Here is a 19,668-nt window from a genome sequence, read left to right as displayed (position 1 = left end):
CGAGATACGTAAACTGTTCTACCTGCTCTAGTTTTTGCCCTCCTATTTTAATGTTTAGCTTAGCCTTTTTATTTCTAGAAAATCGCAAAACCTTTGTTTTATGAATATTGATTCTCATCCCATGCCTGTCGTACTGAATTTCCAATTCACTAAGCAATGCTTGCAGCCCCTTGGCTGACTGACAAACTAAAGCTTGGTCATCAGCACACCTAACTGATTTTACGAATTCCCCGTCCACTTTCATTCCCACCTCCAGTTCTTCCCATGCCTCTTTAATCATTCCCTCTGCATACAGTTTGAACAGCAATGGTGATAATGGGCAACCCTGCCTTACACCTCTTCCTAGCATTGCCCAACCGGACTCCCCGTTCCCCACTCGTACCTGAGCAGTCTGAGACATGTACAGGTTGTAGATTAGCCTCCTGTCCCTCCAATCTCATCCTATTTTCTTTAATATACTCATTAGTTTTTCCCAGTTCACTCTATCAAACGCTTTTTCGAAATCTACGAAACAGGCAAATACCTCCTGGTCGTGTTCTATATTCCTCTCGATTAATAATCTCATTACTGCAATGGCATCACGCGTACCTCTCCCCTTCCTAAACCCAAACTGGTCATCCCCTAGGTAATCATTTGCCCTACTCTCTATCCTTTTGTTTATGATCCTGAGAAGAACTTTACCTGCGTGGGATATCAAACATATCGTCCGGTAGTCCTCACATGATGTAGCCTTTACATATTTTGGCAATAGGAACTAACTGATCCCACGAATCAGCCCATATAGCCTCTTCCTCCCACATTTTCCTAAACATTTCAATAGTTCCGCGGGAATTTTATCCACCCCCACAGCCTTATTTAGTTTCATCTCCCTTAATGCCCTTATATCTCATTGTCTAGTATGCCTTGACCTAAGCTGTCTTCCTCTACGTCATATTCTTTTTCAATGTCTAACTTTGTTGGTCTCAGTTATTTACAATACAGTTCTTCTATATATTCCTTCCATCTGTCTTGGATCTTTCCTGTGTCAACTATTATCTTACCCGCCTTATCTCTAACCGTTAGCATAGATCTTCCTTTCTTACTTCCCGATAAAGATTTAACTTTGCTATACCGCGCACCAATTTCACCCTTCCTCTGCAGACTTTCCATATCTTCGCACTGCGTCTTCCACCATGCTTCTTTTGCTTTATTTGTTGCCCGCCTCAATTTATTGTTTAACTCTTTGTACTTCATTTTCCTAACTCTGTGTTTACATTCTTCCATTTTCGCCGCTCATCCATCTTTGTAATCATCTCATCCGTGATCCATGGTTTCCTAGTCCTTTTAGCGTTAACGGTTCCAATAGTGTCTTTTGCGGCTTTAGACAACCCTTTCTTGAAATTTTCCCATTTTTCTTCGATAGTACTTAGCTCTTTACTATCCTCCTTGATTTCCTCTACCGCTTTTTTGTACTTCTTCCTTTTCAAACTATTTATGCTTCTACATTCCATTTTCTAACTCGCCGCCCCTGCCTTATCTTTTTGAAACGAACGCTACATTTCATAACAACTAAATTGTGGTCAGAGTCCGCATCCGCTCCCGGGAAGCTGTGGGAAGTTATCACACTGTTCCTAAACCTGTGTCTAATTAAAATATAATCTAGCTGATACCTTTCTAAGTCACCTGGAATTTTCCATGTATACCTGCGTCTTTTGTGGTGTCCAAACCAAGTGTTGGTGATGACTAACCCCTGTCTCCTGCAGAACTCAACTACTTTCTCCCCGCGGTCATTACTCGTGCCTAAACCGTAGTCCCCGACCTCATCACCATCTCTTCCTTCGCCTTCCGTCGCATTTCTATCCCCTATCACTATCAAATATTTCCCTGTAGGAACACGCGCGATTATGTCCTTTAACTGATCGTATATCCTCTCGACCTATTCGTCCTTATGGTTGCTCGGTGGCATGTATACATGAATAATAACCAAGTTCGTCGGTTCTGCCTTTATCTCTACTAGTAATAATCTATCCGTTACTTGCTCTATGTCGACTACGCTTCTTCCTACCTCTTCATTTAATACAATGGCAACCCCTCGTTGCTCTCGTCCCCGCCGCTCTATATTATTCTATAATTATCACTCCAGTAATCTCCGCTATCCTTCCATCTCACCTTGCATAGACCTAAAATATCTATATTTCCCCTTTCCATCTCTCGCTTAACTTTCTCTAATTTCCCTGTCCTCATCATTGTCCTAGCATTCCACGTTCCTATTCTAACTAATTTGGTCTTCTTCTCCTGCGTCTTCTGTCCTGCTGCTGCTGGTTTTCCCTTTCAAGGGTTTCGTGGGATGACGACCGCGGAAGCCTTGCCTCCCCCGCTGCCGGGCACGACACACGGCCGATTGGGCTGAGCCGCGTGGTTGCCAGGTTCAAAATATCTCTATCGTCCATCATATTTTTCTTGGGAATGATAATTGAGGTGGTTTCCCGTTGCCTTCCTCAATAGTGTTTTTAACGTGACACCATCCCTTATTGGCCGCCCCACTGGGGTCAGACGCCATTGCAGCCGCCTCACTGAGGAGCAGACGCTGCGTGGACTACCTTTCGTCTGGCTCCTAACCTTCGACCTAGCTGGCATGGGTGACCCTACCAGGAGCAATTATTATTACTCCCGCCAGCACACCTCTAGGGGTTATCGGAACACACAAGCTCTTCCACCACGTCAAGGTTGTAGTCCGAGGAGGGATTTCGGATATATAGTATTGATGGTTTATTTATTTTGTATTTGGCGCTTAGTTTTGACATGTAGCTTTGACATATTTAGGTATTTACGTATGTATACAAACACACGTATATACGTTGCATGAGGAAATGAGTATTAGGTAGTCAATCCGTAGCGAAATTTTCGTGTTTTCATTCCCTTATAACTTCTGCACTTGAGAAAATTGCTCAATTAAAATGTAGCGAAGAGCCGACCATTCCTGGGAGTGTCGTCAATGCCAGCCTATGTAATGTGACGAACCCTCGAGCAGTTCAACTATCTTTCCGATGCATCTCATTGGTTCCCGAGTTTTTCTGCCCGCCCACCCCCACTACACCTCCCGATCCCGGGAATCGTTGACTCCCGAGTAGTCCGCGGTGTCACCGCGACGAGGCCCCATCGGTGTCACCGCGAGAACCCGAAACTCGGCATCGCTCGACAATCGGAGCATAGCTGTAATCGTGTCCCCGAGAGTAGGGGTGGAATGGATTTGGCGCGGATAAGTGGGGGTGGGGGGTGCGGGAAGAGGTTAGGACCGTCGTCAACGATTCTCCACGCCAACTTGCTCTTGAAAAAAAATACCGGAGAATCCCCAGGCTGTGGCCTTTCCCTCAATCGTTGGCATGGTAAAACGGAAAGCTTGTTTCAGCAGAAACCAATGCTATCGTATGAAAGGTTTGAGGCGAAAATTTTCGTTCGAAAGTTTCGAGGAATGCAAACTGTGGGGTGGGTGACTGACTGGGACGCGGAAAGTTCCGAGTTGGGTGGGGGAGGGATATTGGAGGGTGGAGTGAGGAGGGAGAGGGTTACATGGAGGGGGGAGGTAAATTAGCGACGGCTGTGATTATCCTCTCTGTGTGGGGGGGAGGGAGCGTTTCGTGGTGCGGAAATGGAAGCTGGGAGAATGCAATTGGGGCGAAATTGGATGAGCAAATCCCATTATTCGATATCTCCATTGGCGCGCGGGCATGGCGCCACTTCGCGTCCAGAAGGGCTGATGCCTGCTTGCCCGCTTCTGACTGGGGATAATTTGAAGAAATACCACCTGGTCGCCTTAATAGATGCTTCTTCCAGATTGCACCGACTTCTTTCGTGTGGCGCGCATGTGGATGGATTTTTAAGGGGGTGGGCACCACGCTCTTCCGCGCTAACCCAATCGACCCCACACCAAAGAGGGATGTGGTGACCGAAGCCTGCTTCACTTTACGCGAATCTTACTCATTCGAGCACCAAAACGATGGTCTACATCAAAGCGCCTAGTACATATATTTGTTTAGATTTTGATAGCAAGGCGGAAGAAATGTATTTTTTTCTCTTGTGCATCGTTTTATTTTTCAAATTTTCGAATTTTTCGACCTAATTCAACGTATGGGAATCCGTTTTTCAATTTCCACATTTTTTCAATTGAAAGTGATCCTTCGTGTATTAATCGGTCCCTTAGACCGGTCCTTGACTATTTATATCCTTCCCTCGCCGTTAACATTACAGTGGCTGTGTTCTCCAAATCTCACTGTGGGATATTTCGCGGTACGTCTTAAACTCGAACGTGAACTTCACCGGAAAGTAACTGAACCATGAACCCTTATGGTAATAGTAAAAAGAATCATTCATACGCTTTACCCATTAATGTAATAATATTAATTCGAATCGTAAAATATTTAAAGAATTTGATAGTTAACATTTCATTCGAGTTTGAATGGGTTGTTTGAGACAGACATTACCCGTGAAGGAAGTAATTGCTGGCGGTGCTTCCTTGGACACGTAATCGCTAACAGCGAGAGGGTTTCCCAATACGAAATTAAGTGGGGTGGGCAGTGATATTTATCTGTTATGGAAGTTACCCTTGCAGTTAATGAAAACTCTTTCCCATGTGTGTCATTACTAGAAAAAAATTGATTGGAGGAATGGCTGAAGCACTTCCCGATACGTTTCTAGTTTCGCTATTGGAACTGTTGCGGTAGCGAATTTAACCCGGTGACTAATTCGACTCCCTCTCGGATTTCGTGTGCAGAGCAGCTTACGGCTGTACCGTGGACGGTTCCCGGCTATCGTCTTTCATAAATGTCGTGCATTCAATCCTTTTTTTAGTGAATCGCAAAACACGTTAGCGCGTTCATAAATAACTTTGTGCCCCTTCAAAGTTTATGGAAAATGGTTTCGTCGTCAACTTGCTATCCTATACGGCAGAAATGCCAAAAGTTAAAACTTTGATTGAAAATATGCGACCGCTTCATAAAATGTATTGATATCATGTATCTCCGTCTACGTATACGTGTCATTTTAATAATTTATGCGGGAACCTGAAGAGTACTTCCTATAAATTAGACCGTTCCACTCTCTCTCTTGTTCCTCGGCCTTTTATTGGGCGCGGCAAATTACAGCTGTGAAATATGGCAAAGACAATTTATTTTTAAAATGCTAGAATTTTAATCAAGTAATCTTGCCCTGTCAATTCTTTTACTTGCGGTTCAATTTTTGGAAAATGGAAGTAATATTTGGGCATTTAGTTGTTGGTTACCCTTTGAGATATATCGGTTTCTCTTGTTATCCTTCGTAAAGATAACGGCATATTAAGTGGTTATATCTGCAGCCAGTTCTGGGAACTTTGTTGACTTCTTGGAGAAAGATCAGCATTTAATACCTTTTCTTGGAAAGTAGAGGATCATCATGGTCCAAAGGGCCACCCTCAAGGAGTGTGGTTATGCATTTACGATCTAAGGAGAAAATATTCAAAGTAAAAGACCCAGTCTTCCTTTTTAATTCTCCTGTTAAAATAATTCCTCTACCTCATCTGTTTCCGAATTTTAACAAGGATGTGATGTAATATGGGGCACTCTAGGAAAAATGTGAAATTGCATTAGCCAAGCTATGAGTGCGTGAAGAACGTAAGGGAACCAACTTCTTACGTTACATCGATCGCTGGTGAATTAAATAAATCATTGTGCACAGGAATGCGTCAAAACGTTTTGTGCATGAAATGAGCATGTTACTTAATGGTTAATTATGGGTGCGGCTATGAATAAAAGAAATGGAGAATAATGGTGGATATGTTAGAATTTCGTGAAATGAGGTGATAAGACAGCGAAAATTGTTAGAACGACAGTAATGGTGACTTACGTAGGTACTGCCATGGAGAAGAGGCACAACGTGTGGTAACCACAGTACAGAAGCAAAATCCAGGGAGACTGGTGAGGAAATTAGATCGAGTGGGTGGTCAAGTACAATACGACAAGTAGTCAAAGAGAAGAAGAATTAGATAAATTAAATGATCAATTAGAAGTTATTGGAGACATTAAACGAAAGAAACGCCTAATAATTATAATAATGTGGGCTGCGCACATACCGATGAGGTGGGAGAGGAGAGGAGGGAGAAGAGTATGTTTTATGACCATAAAATGAACTTGGCGAGAAAACTATAATAGAGTTTCGCATTTCGATTCAAATCTGGCTGAAACCTTAGTCAAACATCAACATAAGCCTAGATACTCGTATATTCGTATCTATTGGATTATGCTGGTGATTCATCCAGACGTTAGTCAGTATTTAACTCAATGCAATATTAGTTGATGCGAAACTCTATTATAGTTTTCTCGTGTACATAGAAAATTAAGTTTGAGCAAGGTTCCAATTAGATTGCATTGTGGTTAGCCATAACATTTAGTGACATCTTCGTATAAATTTGCACTTCTCCGAGACGTTTATGAATATTCGCATGTCATAGCCACCAAAATCATTAATTAAGTGATTGGAAATGCTATTCAACATTTTAATGGATTTTTCAAACAACGTTACATTAGTTCCCTTGGTAATGAAAGCACGATCGATTCCACTTAGATGTCCTCTTTATATTAAAATTATGAATATTTTATCTATAACTAATGTCGGTTTTTCGAAGAAAACAATACTATTTAAGATATTGCCGAACACTTAGTTTTACTAATTTTCTCACACAATATGCTTTTCTTTTTGGTCTAATCTGTCCAATTCTCTCCCTAAATCTGCGGGCATCGGTTTCGCAACTTCCCAGCCTGATATATCGTATGAGAGTACATAACGTAAACGATAAAGCGTATTAGCGCTACTCACCAAAAACACAGATAAACACTAATAAATGAAACTCACGCGTATTCCGAATCTTCAGTGGCCAAACCACCTCAGTCCCCTTCTCTCCCTTGAGAAAGCTGGTTTGGCCATCGAAAATTCGGAATACGCGTGAGTTTCATTTATGAGTGCTTATCTGTGTTTTTAGTTCGCCATATTTATCTCGCTTTATCGTTTACGTTATCATTCACTTCCATTAGACTTTCCTTTACGACATATATATGGAATATTATGAAAGTAATGCGCCTTATTTTATTGTGAAGCGACTATCCATGGCAGCGCAATAAAAGCGGTCGGCAAATGTGGTGGGGGATCTGCCCTTCCAATGCAGCCAGTTGCCAGTTTGCTCCGAGCAATCTGAGCAGAAAGACGTGCCTTCGCGTGAAGTGTGTTTTTCGAATTAGTAATAGGACGCGATGGAGTGCACAGGCACACGCCACATACTCCCAGCCATACGTCCTTCATCGTTACCAACCTCCCAGGTTACCAACCCCCCAGACCCCTTAGAGTCCCAATTTGGATCCGGGTGACTTTTTTTGTTTCCTTGACGGAAGAGAGAAAGCTGAAAGAAAAGTATTGGGAGACCGTGGAAAACATCAAAAAGCATGTTACAACGTTCCTGAGAGAGATTTCCGTCGAGGAGTTACAAGGTGCCTTCCAGGCGTGGCAGACACGTCTCCGCAAGTGCATTATTGATGCAAGGGGAAACTATTTATTAAGAATTTGTACAAGTACGATCAATAAGTCTATTTTTCCCAGATAATGCGCATTACTTTTATAGTGGTCCCTGTATATATATATATATATATATATATATATATATATATGTATATATATATATATATACATACATATATATGTATAAACTATTTTTAGGCATTTACCCAATTTTATTCAATGTACCTTATTCTTTACGCTTTTCCAAAATCCGTTTGAACGACTCCTCGGTCACATGTAACGTTAATTTTTTTAAAAGATACCCTCGATCTGTCACCTTCAAAGATTAAAGAAATATTCCGGGAAAACTCTCCGCCGTCTTTCGCTTATTCATTTTACGTCAGCCCCAACCTCCCGCTGAGAAAATTCCTCGGTCCCTCGAATTAAAAAAAAAACTTCAAATTCCTCACTTCATGTGCCAACCCGGTTACTTTACATTTTGAGAAATTGGCAGGTGCAGAGTCCCCTTCGTTCGAGAATCAGGAAACGCAATATCCAACTAAAATCTCCCCTCCGCGAAATCCCCTCTGCGTGTGACTCTTGCATTGGCAGATGTCAACTCAAGAAAGTTATCACCATGCCTAACGCCTCAAAATACACCCCTAGTATAGCCGAAACCAAAACCTCCCTCCCGCGCTTAAAGGGAATGGTTTTCTCGGTACCTCTTTTACCCTTTAAGGATTCTCCTTCGTGGGGATGATATCCGTGGATGATAAGTGACGGTGTCAAGAACTCGGGAAGGGTGCGCTCTTTCAAATCCGAGCCGTGTGTGCGCGCCCTACTCGTGGGTGTGCCGCGAGTCAGGGAATCGAAAGGTTGGTCCGGGGATGTGATTCGAATGGAGGGAAGTATCGAAGTGACCTCCTGCCCCAAGAGAATCGCGTGAATCAAACTGACATCCGACATGCGAGTTGTAAGCCAATACGAAGTTTGCTAATGAGGCGATCAAGAAGGCTCCAATGATACCGCGAAGTAATAGCATTAAAGTTTCTTCAATCGATTCTGGTTATTACAGGCAACGAAAATAAATATTAACTCAATAGATTCTTTCAATTTTAATACTCTCAATCGATCATCAAAACAATATCACTGGCCCGTGATCCACAACAATTCGCCGTGCAATGAACAGTTGAAGGACCCACTTTGGCCGTTTGATTGCCAAGGTGGCAATATACCATTCCACGCAATCCAGAGAGAAAGCCTAAGGCTGCGAAGTCTTGACTCTTTTGAGGCGCTAGAGGAGAAAGGCTGTCATTATCGTTTCGGTGGCAACACGAGGGGAACAGATTTCAGAGGGCGCCCTGACATTTTTTTTCATCATGTGACGCGGCGGATTTTATCAGCGTTATTTTTTGATTAAATGAAACGCACTCGGTGTGAATTTGGAGATTTCTCACTCTCGGAGGGGGGGAGATATGACGAGGGTATTGTTATTATCAACCCAATATGTAGAGCAAAGAATTGCGCGGGAATGTAAAAAAAAATGTTCGTTCGTCTTTGGTGAGTTTCGCTTCCCCTCCCCCCCTTGTGGAAGGAAATAGAGGTCCTGAATATATCGGGCGACTCCTTGGCCCCTTTCGGCCGGAAATCACTCCCTCTCTCCCCCTCGTGAGAGCCCTCCTCCCTCACTACCGAAAGGGACCAAATTCACCCTCGCCCGCGAGCACCACTTTTTTTCCGGGCCGACATCCTCATTTTCCGGGAATCATCATCTACGTGTGGAATAAAAAGGGAGGGAAGTCGCCAGTTGAGCGTGAGGGAGAGTGTGTGCGTGTTCCTCGCCTCCATCCGTCTCCCGCACGCACCGAGGCAAGGAGGGGGGCACACACACCCACTGAGCCGGGGAGCGGCGGGGAATGCGACCCCGTCCGACCCAGGGCCTCCGTCGTTTCTGCTCCGCGACGGGATTGCGCCCATATTAAATATCGCCTTTGCCTTGTTTCGCGCGTCACTTTTTTCCGGCTTGCTGTTAGCGCCGCACTGCTCCGCAGCGGCTCGCGAGACTCCATGCTTCCGTCCCCTCCGCCGCCGTCCGCCTTTGGCATAATAATATTGCGAGCAGTCGGGGTTGGTGGAGAAAGGGGTCGGGGGCTTGGCACGGGAGGGAGAGGGGGGATAGGGAAGGGGGAGAGGTTAAGGAGGCCCCGTTTGGGGGGGGAGTAAATGCTCCTTTTCGCCACGAATTCGTTAAAGAAGTTTTTCTTGCATTTATTTTTTATATTTACATCCAAGGAAACTAGTTTTTCTCCCCAAAAATGTTCGAGTAATTGAGTTTTAAGGACATTTCATTGCGAGGGAGCATTTCTCGGCGCGACGCCACATTTTCCATTTCGTACGTAAGATTTAATATCAGCGGGTTTGAGAATATTAATCTTAAAGCGTCGAAGAAAGTGACTGATGGTTAATTAAAAGTCAACATTTCTCGGGCGTGAAAATAACTTCGGCATTAGGTTTTCGACGCCTCTACTTATTCCGGCTGTGCTTTTTTTAATGTGTGAGTGTATAAATGCATGTCAGGCCTAACGGTAATTGAATGCTTCATTCCTCGTAGTAAGTCGGATCTTCGCTGGAAATTTCGCACGCACGATGTAATGGCACCATGTTTAAATAATTTAAATTCATAGCTTGTAAAATTTCGTGTGAGCCATAGCGTTAACTCTTTTTCACCTAATTCCGCGCCGTTGCTTCTTCGTAGTTAACAAATATCTATTTATTGAGTCCAGCGAAATATTTTAATTCCAAGTAAATGACTAGTGATGATAGTAACTAAATAAACGCACATTGAATTGAAATCTACATCAATCTCAGAAATGTATGGATAAATGTTAAGGGCACTAGTTCATTTTGGATGGCTCCTTTTTGTTCGTTCAAGTTCCCCGAACTTCCGCAAGTTCCTTCCGCAATGAATTTTATTATTAATACATTAAATTAACATTCAATGTCTATGCAACGATGAGTTTGGGATAAAACGCGCGAATGGCACCCACAGATTTGATAGAAATCAATTTTATTCCGGGAAATGTGAGAAATAGTGGAAATCACATTGATTTTAGATATTTAAATTAGGATTGTTTTATTTTCAAAATTAATTTGATTATTTCAAACCGAATGACTCATTTTCACTTTTTCGACGATTGAAAATTTAAAACAAGTATTTAACATATGTATTTATTTGCTCTGGCATTGATGTGTCGATCCATGAGAGTGCTCTCATGAAGCATTTTAGCAAATTGTACTCTGATCTGCAATTAATTCCCCCCCCTTCCTATTTATTATACTTATTTCTATGTCCTGGGGTACTGCGTAATATAAGTCTCATAATCGAAATTTTTGTTTTGTATGAGCAATCGATTAGTGCCCAGGTCGATGTTCTCTGCAGATGGTACGCCGTTTAATAACAAATTGAAGGAAAACTCCGGTAACCGTTATGAGTTGGCACCACCCGTCCCGCAGTGGAAACTAAATCTGTTGTGATGGTCCCGTGGGAAAAGAAACACGCTTATCCGACGACGCACGCTCTCGGCTTTCGCTGTTCATTGCTTATCTCGATTTGAGTAATATTCTCCCAGTAGTGAGGCCCCCTGTTTGAACATGTTAGTGAGGGTGTGTTTTCCTGATTGCTCGTGGGGGTGTGTCTCTGTGGTAGTCGGGAATTTATTCCCATAAACAGTCATGGATAGTGTATATATGTTCATAAACCCAGGTATCCTTAACGGAGTCCCCTTAACCCTGTGAAGGATCCCGATCGGGTTTGAGTTTTTGCGTCTCTATTTGGTCACTGGCGAGGAGGTAACATTCCCACAAACTACTGCCGAAGGGTATTCAGGTTGAGAAGCTGTGGTTGGTCACTGTCGCGGAATTTTTTCCCTCACAAACCATCACAACAAATTTATAGTTTTCTTTTTGGGACGAGTGCTTCTTACTTATCACAGCTATAGGAGTTTTCCTTTAATTTGTTATTTTACGATGCCGTAGAGTTCAAGTGTCCTAGATTTTGGTTGGACGTGTGACCTAAGCATGAATGACAACATGACCCCAACATGTCTGGAGGGTATTACCCCAGAGTCCAACCCCTTTCCATGTTAGCCGACGCTCCATTTCTCAATTCCCGCACCCTTTCAGATTGGGAACCAATTCCTTTGCAATATAGGAAAGTAAGTGGGCATGACGGTAGGAGTAAGGAACATCTTTCTCTTGCCCGTCATTTTCATAATACGCTTCCACATCGAAGCGATGTCACATTTCCTCTTAAATCTTTCACGCTCAGCATTTGGTCCGATGAGTCGTTTCCCACCCAGGCGTTTCTCCACCAAAGTCTACATAATTCGAGGAAGCATTCCTTTCGTGGGCACGCCGTCATTTCCGGACCCTCGGCTTCGTATTAAGGAACGAAACGAATGGAATCCTCACTATCCTTTCAATGTTTCCATTCATGGAATGGGATCCAGAGCTGAGAATTTTCATGCTATCCACGCTAGTCATTTTAATAAATGAAAATGTGCGAAAAAACTTTCCTTTCCTCGGAGTCAATGAAATTTATCTCGTGTCCCTAAATAAAAGCAGTCATGATTTTTTCTCAAAATTGAATAAATATTTCTGTCGTGAGAATGCAAATCCATAATAAACGTTTTTCGGAACGCGTAAGTTCTTGAAAAGACAGCTTCACCGGTGCGAGATACAGAACGCGTCGAGCCCATGATCCACAGTCTGGTATGCGATATGAATTTATCGCCCGATTATTCAGCATGTCTTTTTAAGCCCCCAGGAAACCATAAATGTAATGTGAAGTTGGCCAGAGCTGAAGGAATGCAAAACACTTAAACTTTAAACTAAGCAACTTAAACACTTTAAACTAAGCAATGCACACGACTACGCTGAATCGGTCCCTTCTGGACGAAGGTGCGAGTATATTTTGCGAGACCGCCTGACCTTTGTCACACTTGCACCGAGGACATGGCGGAGTTCTACAAACTGATGCATTTGTAATATGGCTGTTAAATCTCTCGCACTTCACGGGTTCGTAAGACATTCCTTATGATTGAATTCAAATAAACAGTGGCAATAATTTTTGACTCAATATTCACCCCTAGGACGTAAATCCTTTGATATTTCAAAGAAAGAAAATGAATTTCCGCTCATGCCAGCCGTAATTGCAGGTGTGGTCTATTCAGATGATTTTACAAAAAGAAATATTTCCTTTAATCTACTCTTATTGCACCAGGTGGAGAACTCATTGCACTCAGACTGAAAATGATAAGATTTCATTAAGACTTTCTGGATGGCAAATTTGATAGAATATATGCTCAGCAAACCGAAATATCGTATTTTTAAAATTTGAAATGAAATCATTAAAAACATATAAATAGTGCAATCATGTTTATGTCCGTCTCCAATCTCTAAAACTAATTTTGAGCGTAAAAATGTTGAATTCAATTAATTTTGACAAATTTAACACTCGAAAAGTAAAATGATGAATTATTTTCCTCCTTAACTATTCATATACATCTACATCTACTTAATACCCTGCAAGCCGCCGCAAGGGCGTGTGGCGGGGGGTGTTAGGACACCACCCGTAATTTAGAAAAGAAAAAGAAAAAAAAACCGCATGCAATAACCACAAAATCATACATCCACAAAAAAACATGGCATACATTCATGCATGAACACCCACACCCCACACACATGCAAACACTCAAACTACATCTTACATACACATGCACCTGCAAGTATACCTAACAGCTTTGCAGTGTTTAACTTTGCTCCGACTTGTAAATTCAATGTTTTCAATATTTCTAAAGTGACTTCGGTTTCTTACTATTATGATTTCTGATTGTTCGGGGAAAGAATGAGTATTTGTACCTATCTGTCTTAGAATCTATCTCCCTTAGTTTATGTTTGTGGTCTGATCTACCTAAGTAGTGTGGGGCCATTATAATTCCTTCAGTGTCATAGTTAAACTCGTTTGTTCGGAACCTTTCTAAAAGTCTAAGCCTCGCTTGTTCTCTCCGCACTTCAAGTGGTTCCCAGCCTAAATCCCCTAAGAGACCTGTCACACTTGTGTTCTTATCATAACAATTTTTAACGAATCTAGCGGATTTTCTCTGGACTTTATCTAATACTTTTTGCCAAATTTTCACCCCAAGGATCCCAAATACTTGCGGCATAGCTCCCATCGTTCCGATTTGAGTTCTGTTTTTTTTGTTAAATTGGTACATCTGTTGTTGATATTCCCTTTAAATCTTAGTGTCATAACTTGACATTTGCAAAAGTTACGTAGCCAAGAGTACATCTATCTCTGTGTGTGTTGGCGATTTTTTACAATTTCAGAAATGGATTTAAATTTGCAACAACGAACTTGTATTAAATTTTGCGTAAAAAACGGATTTAGTGGCGCACGGACGTTGGAAATGTTGGAAAAGTGTTTCGGCAACGATTCTCTAAAAAAAAACGGTCGTTTACCAGTGGCACGAACGGTTCAGAAGTGGTCGTGAGTCAATCGAAGATGATGAACGCAGTGGCAGACCATCGACATCGAAAGTCGGTGAAAAAATTGATAAAGTAAAAGAAATGTTGGTCAATAACCGCAAATTAACCATCAGAGAAATAGCGGAGGACTTGAACATTGCCTATGGATCCGCCCAAGACATTGTGGTTAATGATTTGGGTTTCCGTCGTGTAGCATGCCAAAAGACCTCAATTTCATGCAAAAAAGAGACCGTGTTGACGTCGCAAAAGACATGATTTGCGAGGCTGAATCCGATCCCACATTCATCAAAAGAATCATTACTGGAGACGAGACGTGGGTTTATGAGTACGACACGCAATCCAGACATCAGGCAAGTGAATGGCGTTCACCAAATGAGCCGAGACCAAAAAAACCACGTCGTTTTCAGTCAAAAAAGAAGGCAATGCTGACGGTTTTCATGGATTACAACGGTGTAGTGCATCATGAATTTTTGCCAGAAGGCCAGACAGTAAACAAAGAGTATTATTTGGGCGTTATGAGACGTTTGCGTGAAGCAATTCGCCGAAAGAGACCAGAAATGTGGGCAGAAAACTCGTGGATTTTGCACCATGATAACGCACCGTCGCACAGTGCTATCATTATTCGTAATTTTTTGACGAAAAATGCAACAAATACCATCCAACAGCCACCGAATTCACCTGATTTGGCTCCCTGTGACTTCTTTCTGTTCAATCGAGTTAAAAAACCATCACGGGGAACGCGTTTTAGCAGCCGAGAGGAAGTAATGGAAAAATCGCAGGAAGCACTGATGGACATACCGAAAACCGAATATAAAAAATGTTTCGAGGATTGGATCAAGCGCTGGCATAAGTGTGTTGCAGTCGATGGGGATTACTTTGAAGGGGACAATATAGATTTAGATAAATAAACTTGTATTTTTAATTTTCTGAATAAATTCCGGGAAATTTTTGATCAAGGTAGTATTCCAAATGAGGTCTAACTAGAGCAAAATAACACCTCTCTTTGACTTTCTCATTACATTTCCCCACCACCCGTTTTATGAAGCCAAGTTTCTTTAAAGCTGATCCGCATATTGTCCTGAATGTGCTCCCCATGAAAGGCATGGTGTTAGAACAACCCCCAAATATTTTACTTGATCGGCTGTAGTCAGTACTGAACCCTCTATTTCGTAGTTTATATCCTGTTCCTCGCTTCCTTTGTTCCAAAATTTCAAAACTGCGCATTTATCTATATTAAGTGTTAATCCCCATTTATTGCACCATTCCGAGATATTGTCTAAGTCTCTAGAGAGTAGCTCGCGATTTAGTTGGCTCCTTATTTCCCTGTATACCACCGTGTCGTCAGCTAATAACCTCAGATTGCTACCAACGTGTGTGCTTAAGTCATTGATATATATTAAGAACAGAAGAGGCCCTATTACACTTCCCTGGGGGACGCCCGAAGTTACATCTCTATCCGTTGAGCACAACCCATCTATGACTACTATTTGTTTGCGATTTGACAAGAAGTCTCTAGTCCAATTAATAATTTTCTCATTGATTCCATAGTATTTAAGTTTATGTGACAATTTATTGTGTGGGACCTTGTCGAAGGCTTTTTTGAAATCCAGGAATACTGCATCGACTTGTGTGTTGTTTTCTCCCGATCTAAGTATATCGTGAATGAAGAGACCAAGTTGTGTTTCGCAAGATCTGCTTTTCCTAAATCCGTGCTGGTTGTGGATTAGTATTTTCCTACTATCAAGAAATCTCATAATGTTAGTGACAATAATGTGTTCCAAATTTTTACAAGAGATCGATGTTAAGGAAATGGGTCGGTAATCGGTTGGTTTATCCCTATCGCCGCCTTTATAGATGGGAGTTATATGGGCTAGCTTCCAGTCCCGAGGCACTGAGCCTTCTTCTATCGATTTTAGAAAAAAGGTATGTAAAAATGGGGCAATGTCTTTAGCTAATTCCTTTAATATTCTAGCAGGTATTTCTTCCGGACCAGGTGTCTTGTGTGCTTTGATACTACGGAGCATATGTACTATCCCCTGCTTGGTCAGTGTAAGATCGCTCATGTGTTCCCCGGGTGGGTGTGGCGGATCGTTTGGTGCGTTTGTGTTTTTTTTGTAGACGCTCTGGAAAAAATGGTTTAAAATATTTGCCTTTTTCACGCAATCTGTAATGATTTCTCCATTTTCCGTCTTCAAAGAATGAACAGTTGGACGTTTACCCTGTATTTCCCTAACGTAGGACCAGAATGACTTTGGATTTTCCTCAAGATATTCGCTTAGCATTTTAGATTTAAAAGAGTGTAGTGCTGTGCGCATAATACTTTTCGTCTTACTACGACATTCTTTTAGTTGCTGTTTGGATGCATTCATATAAAATATATCGCCACTTTTTAAACTCCTTTTGAAATTTGACTGTAGCTTTCTTTGCCTTCTTAATGCCGATCTGACTTCCCCGTTGTACCATCTAGGTTCCTTACTGTCGCATTTGAGTTTGGACGGGATGTACGTCTTCATTCCTTCGCGTAAAATATTTCAGAAATAATTCCAAGTGTTCTCTGTATTGGTTGAGAAGAATGCAATGCACTGTGGTTTTCTTAATATTGCACTCTTCTGCTAACGTCCTGACACTTGGGGGTCAATCGGAATTGAGCACGTGTCTCACTTTTTGCACGTTTTCATCACACTGTGTTGTTGTTGATGGATGGATGTCCAGGGCATTATTCCTCATCCTCAACCTCCTCTCTACCCTCCCGGGACATCCTGCGCAGAAGCAGAATACCATCTCTTGGGACGTTTCTGTATCTCCCGAACACGGTTTCCCGAGCTTAACACAAAATTTTATCGCGTATTATTTCTCCATGGAACGTTGCATCGTGCCGCGAGCCTTGAACATGGGTCTAGTTTTGTAGTGGTCAGCACAATGTAACGGCCCACAGACAACTGACGCGGGTCGCGTTGCTTTCCCAAAACCTCCCACCAACGATCCCGTCACAAATCGTCCCACTCCAGCCATCCACTCCAGCCGACAAAAAATCATTCTAAATTTTTTTTGGACAAACCACGCATCTTGATCCAATAACAGAGAACAGCATTCAATACCTCATTACAAAGTTTCACTACGTCCGTCATTGCATATTAAAAATGGTGAATTTTCCGACGCCTTCGGATATGTTCGAATTTCACCCAAAAATGTGCTTATTTTTCGGTGAAATTTGGAGTTTCTTTTGGTTAATTCTCCTTGAAGGAGGCAGAAGGTATTTATTGATGGAACTGGTAAACCTTGCAAACTTGTATTCCTTCTCTTTCGCATTTTTACTTTTTTATTTCCCCATTAAGTATTACGAGGGTCATCCGGAATGTAGTACCCGTTCGTGCCGCATGAAGTGCTGACGACGCGAGTAGCCGCTGGACGAGGTCAGATAGCTTCAGTGGCTTGTCTGCCTTCTCTGAGCCAAGTTGCGTGACGCTAGCATTGCCTGTGTTGTTTCTGTGATTGTTTACAATGTTTAAAAAAATTGAGAACGCCGCCAGTTGTGAAGTGAGGGCAGTGATTAAATTCCTCAATGCAAGAAACGTTCGCCCATGTGATATTCATCGCCAATTAAAGGAGGTGTATGGAGACAATGTAATGGACGAGTCGTCTGTTCGGCGGTGGTGTCGCAACTTCAACATGGGGAGGGGGAACACACACGACGATGAGTGTTCGGGGAGACCGTCTGTCATTACAGACCAACTGGTGAGCTCAGTTGACGAATTCGTGAGGAACGATCGGCGCGTCACAATTGATGACATCTGTGAGCATTTTCCCAATTTTTCTCGAACAATTGTTCATGAAATTGTTAAACACCATCTGCATTATGCAAAAATTTGTGCAAGATGGGTCCCTCGCGTATCTCAATGAGCTGGCGGCGAAGGACTATGCAGCAGGAATACAGAAACTTGTCACACGTTATGACAAATGCCTTAATTTCCTTGGAGATTATGTTGAGAAGTAGTTTAAAGTATCCTCTTTCAAATAAAATTTTTTATGTTTGTTAATATTTACTTTTGTGTCTTTATTTCACGAACGGGTACTACTTTCCGGATGACCCTCGTCATTCTCGATACTAACGCATCCTCATTATCCCGTGTAAAAACTATATTGCATCATATTGAAAATTACTCTATGTTCACATGCAGCGAAATTTTTCTCTCTTTGTTTTGGCGAAATACCAGAGGAAACCTTTAATTGTAACTAATCGGTTGCTTTTATTTCGCGCTCAGGTTCGGAGGGCGAATCGCGAGCGACAGCGCCTCTCGCGGCTGCAGAAGAAAGAAATCGGTCTGGCGACCATGCTGCTCATCGTGGTCGTCGTCTTCTTCCTCTGCAACCTCCTGGCGCTCGTCAACAACGTCCTCGAGTCCTTCAGCGGCATCATCGTCGACCAACTGGTCAAGACCTCCAACCTCCTGGTCACCGTCAACTCGTCCGTCAACTTCATCATCTACGTGACCTTCGGCGAGAGGTTCCGGCGCCTCTTCCTCAAGATGTTCTGCGGCAAGCAGCGGAGGAGGGGCAGTCGGTGCGCCACTGCCACCAGGTTCGCCCCCGGCGGGTCCAGGGGCGGGGCCCTGGGCGAGGCCCCCGCCTGCAGCCTCGCGGGCCCGGACTCCTTATGCGGGGCGAGCGTGGCGGGAGTGGACGGTGGGAACACGCTGACGGTGCCGCGCCGCGCGGAGCCGGACGAGGAGAGCGGCGATTCGACGCCCACGAGGGGTGGGGCGGCACCCGACCTGCTGAGGAAGGCGCCGGGGGGGTGCAAGGCCAGGGGGGCCGGCCGGAAGAAGCGCTGCTCCATGGCCCTCGTGAGGATCGTCTCCCCGCAGCGACGGGCCGCAGCCAACGGGGTCCCCCTGCGGAAGGCCAAGGAGGTGGTGGTGTCGAGGGACGCGGAGCTGGGGGGTCCGCCAGCCGACGGCTGCTCCCCTTGAGGCCGACCCCCGAGGCCGTGTCCGACCCTCCTCTCTCGCCACCGCTTTCGTCGCTCCGTTCGGTCAAACAGCTGTGGCGGCGGCCTGACCCCAAATGCCTGGGAAGACCCCAAAGAGAACCGAAACGCCATCCGTGACTCTCTCCCGTTCACGGAAAAGAGGACAAAGCATTCTTATAATGGCGTACCAGTCATACCCACTTCAATTCCATTAATAACTCAGTAATGTAATATTTTTGTGTCTAACCTTAAATAGAATTGAAATGTACATTTAAACGTCATATTTTTTTTTATAACTTGTGAGGGACGAATGAGAAATCATCTCATGAGGTTAATATTTGCGGAAATTATTTTTCTCTAGGTCTTTCCTCGTGTTCATGTATATAAAAACCGTGTTTTTGTCCAGTTAATATCATCTCGACTATCCGCATCAGCTCATAGCCATTGCTGCGTTTGTTCCTGCCACAACCCGCTAAGAGATGAAAGGAAGGCCTCTAGGAGCTTTAGGGCAGAATGGAAAAATGCGAGCGGATTAATAATTTCGTCCACCCGTAGCCCAGAGCTCCGAATGCTTCCCGACATTTTTCCATTTCATTCGGCAATTGTTGAGCCGATTGAACCGAATGAGTGAGAAAGGATAAGTACTACTTGGCCTT

The 19,668-nt window shown here is 43.2% G+C and overlaps 1 protein-coding gene across 1 annotated transcript in view; it reads left to right on the top strand.

The window, feature by feature from the left end:
• The window catches only part of FMRFaR (FMRFamide Receptor), a 514,845-nt gene extending 495,832 nt beyond the window's left edge, over positions 1 to 19,013 (top strand). Inside the window, exon 6 of the mRNA XM_071595760.1 lies at positions 18,306 to 19,013. Coding sequence (XP_071451861.1) covers positions 18,306 to 19,013 — 708 coding nt within the window. The remainder of the gene's footprint in view (positions 1 to 18,305) is intronic.
• Positions 19,014 to 19,668: the final 655 nt, after the last annotated feature.

The sequence above is a fragment of the Hetaerina americana genome, unplaced genomic scaffold, assembly GCF_022747635.1.
Source record: "Hetaerina americana unplaced genomic scaffold, ioHetAmer1.1.p SCAF_1, whole genome shotgun sequence".
Lineage (NCBI taxonomy): Eukaryota > Metazoa > Arthropoda > Insecta > Odonata > Calopterygidae > Hetaerina > Hetaerina americana.
The sequence above is the reverse complement of the archived record's forward strand: the minus strand, read 5'-3'. Positions and strand labels throughout refer to the sequence as shown.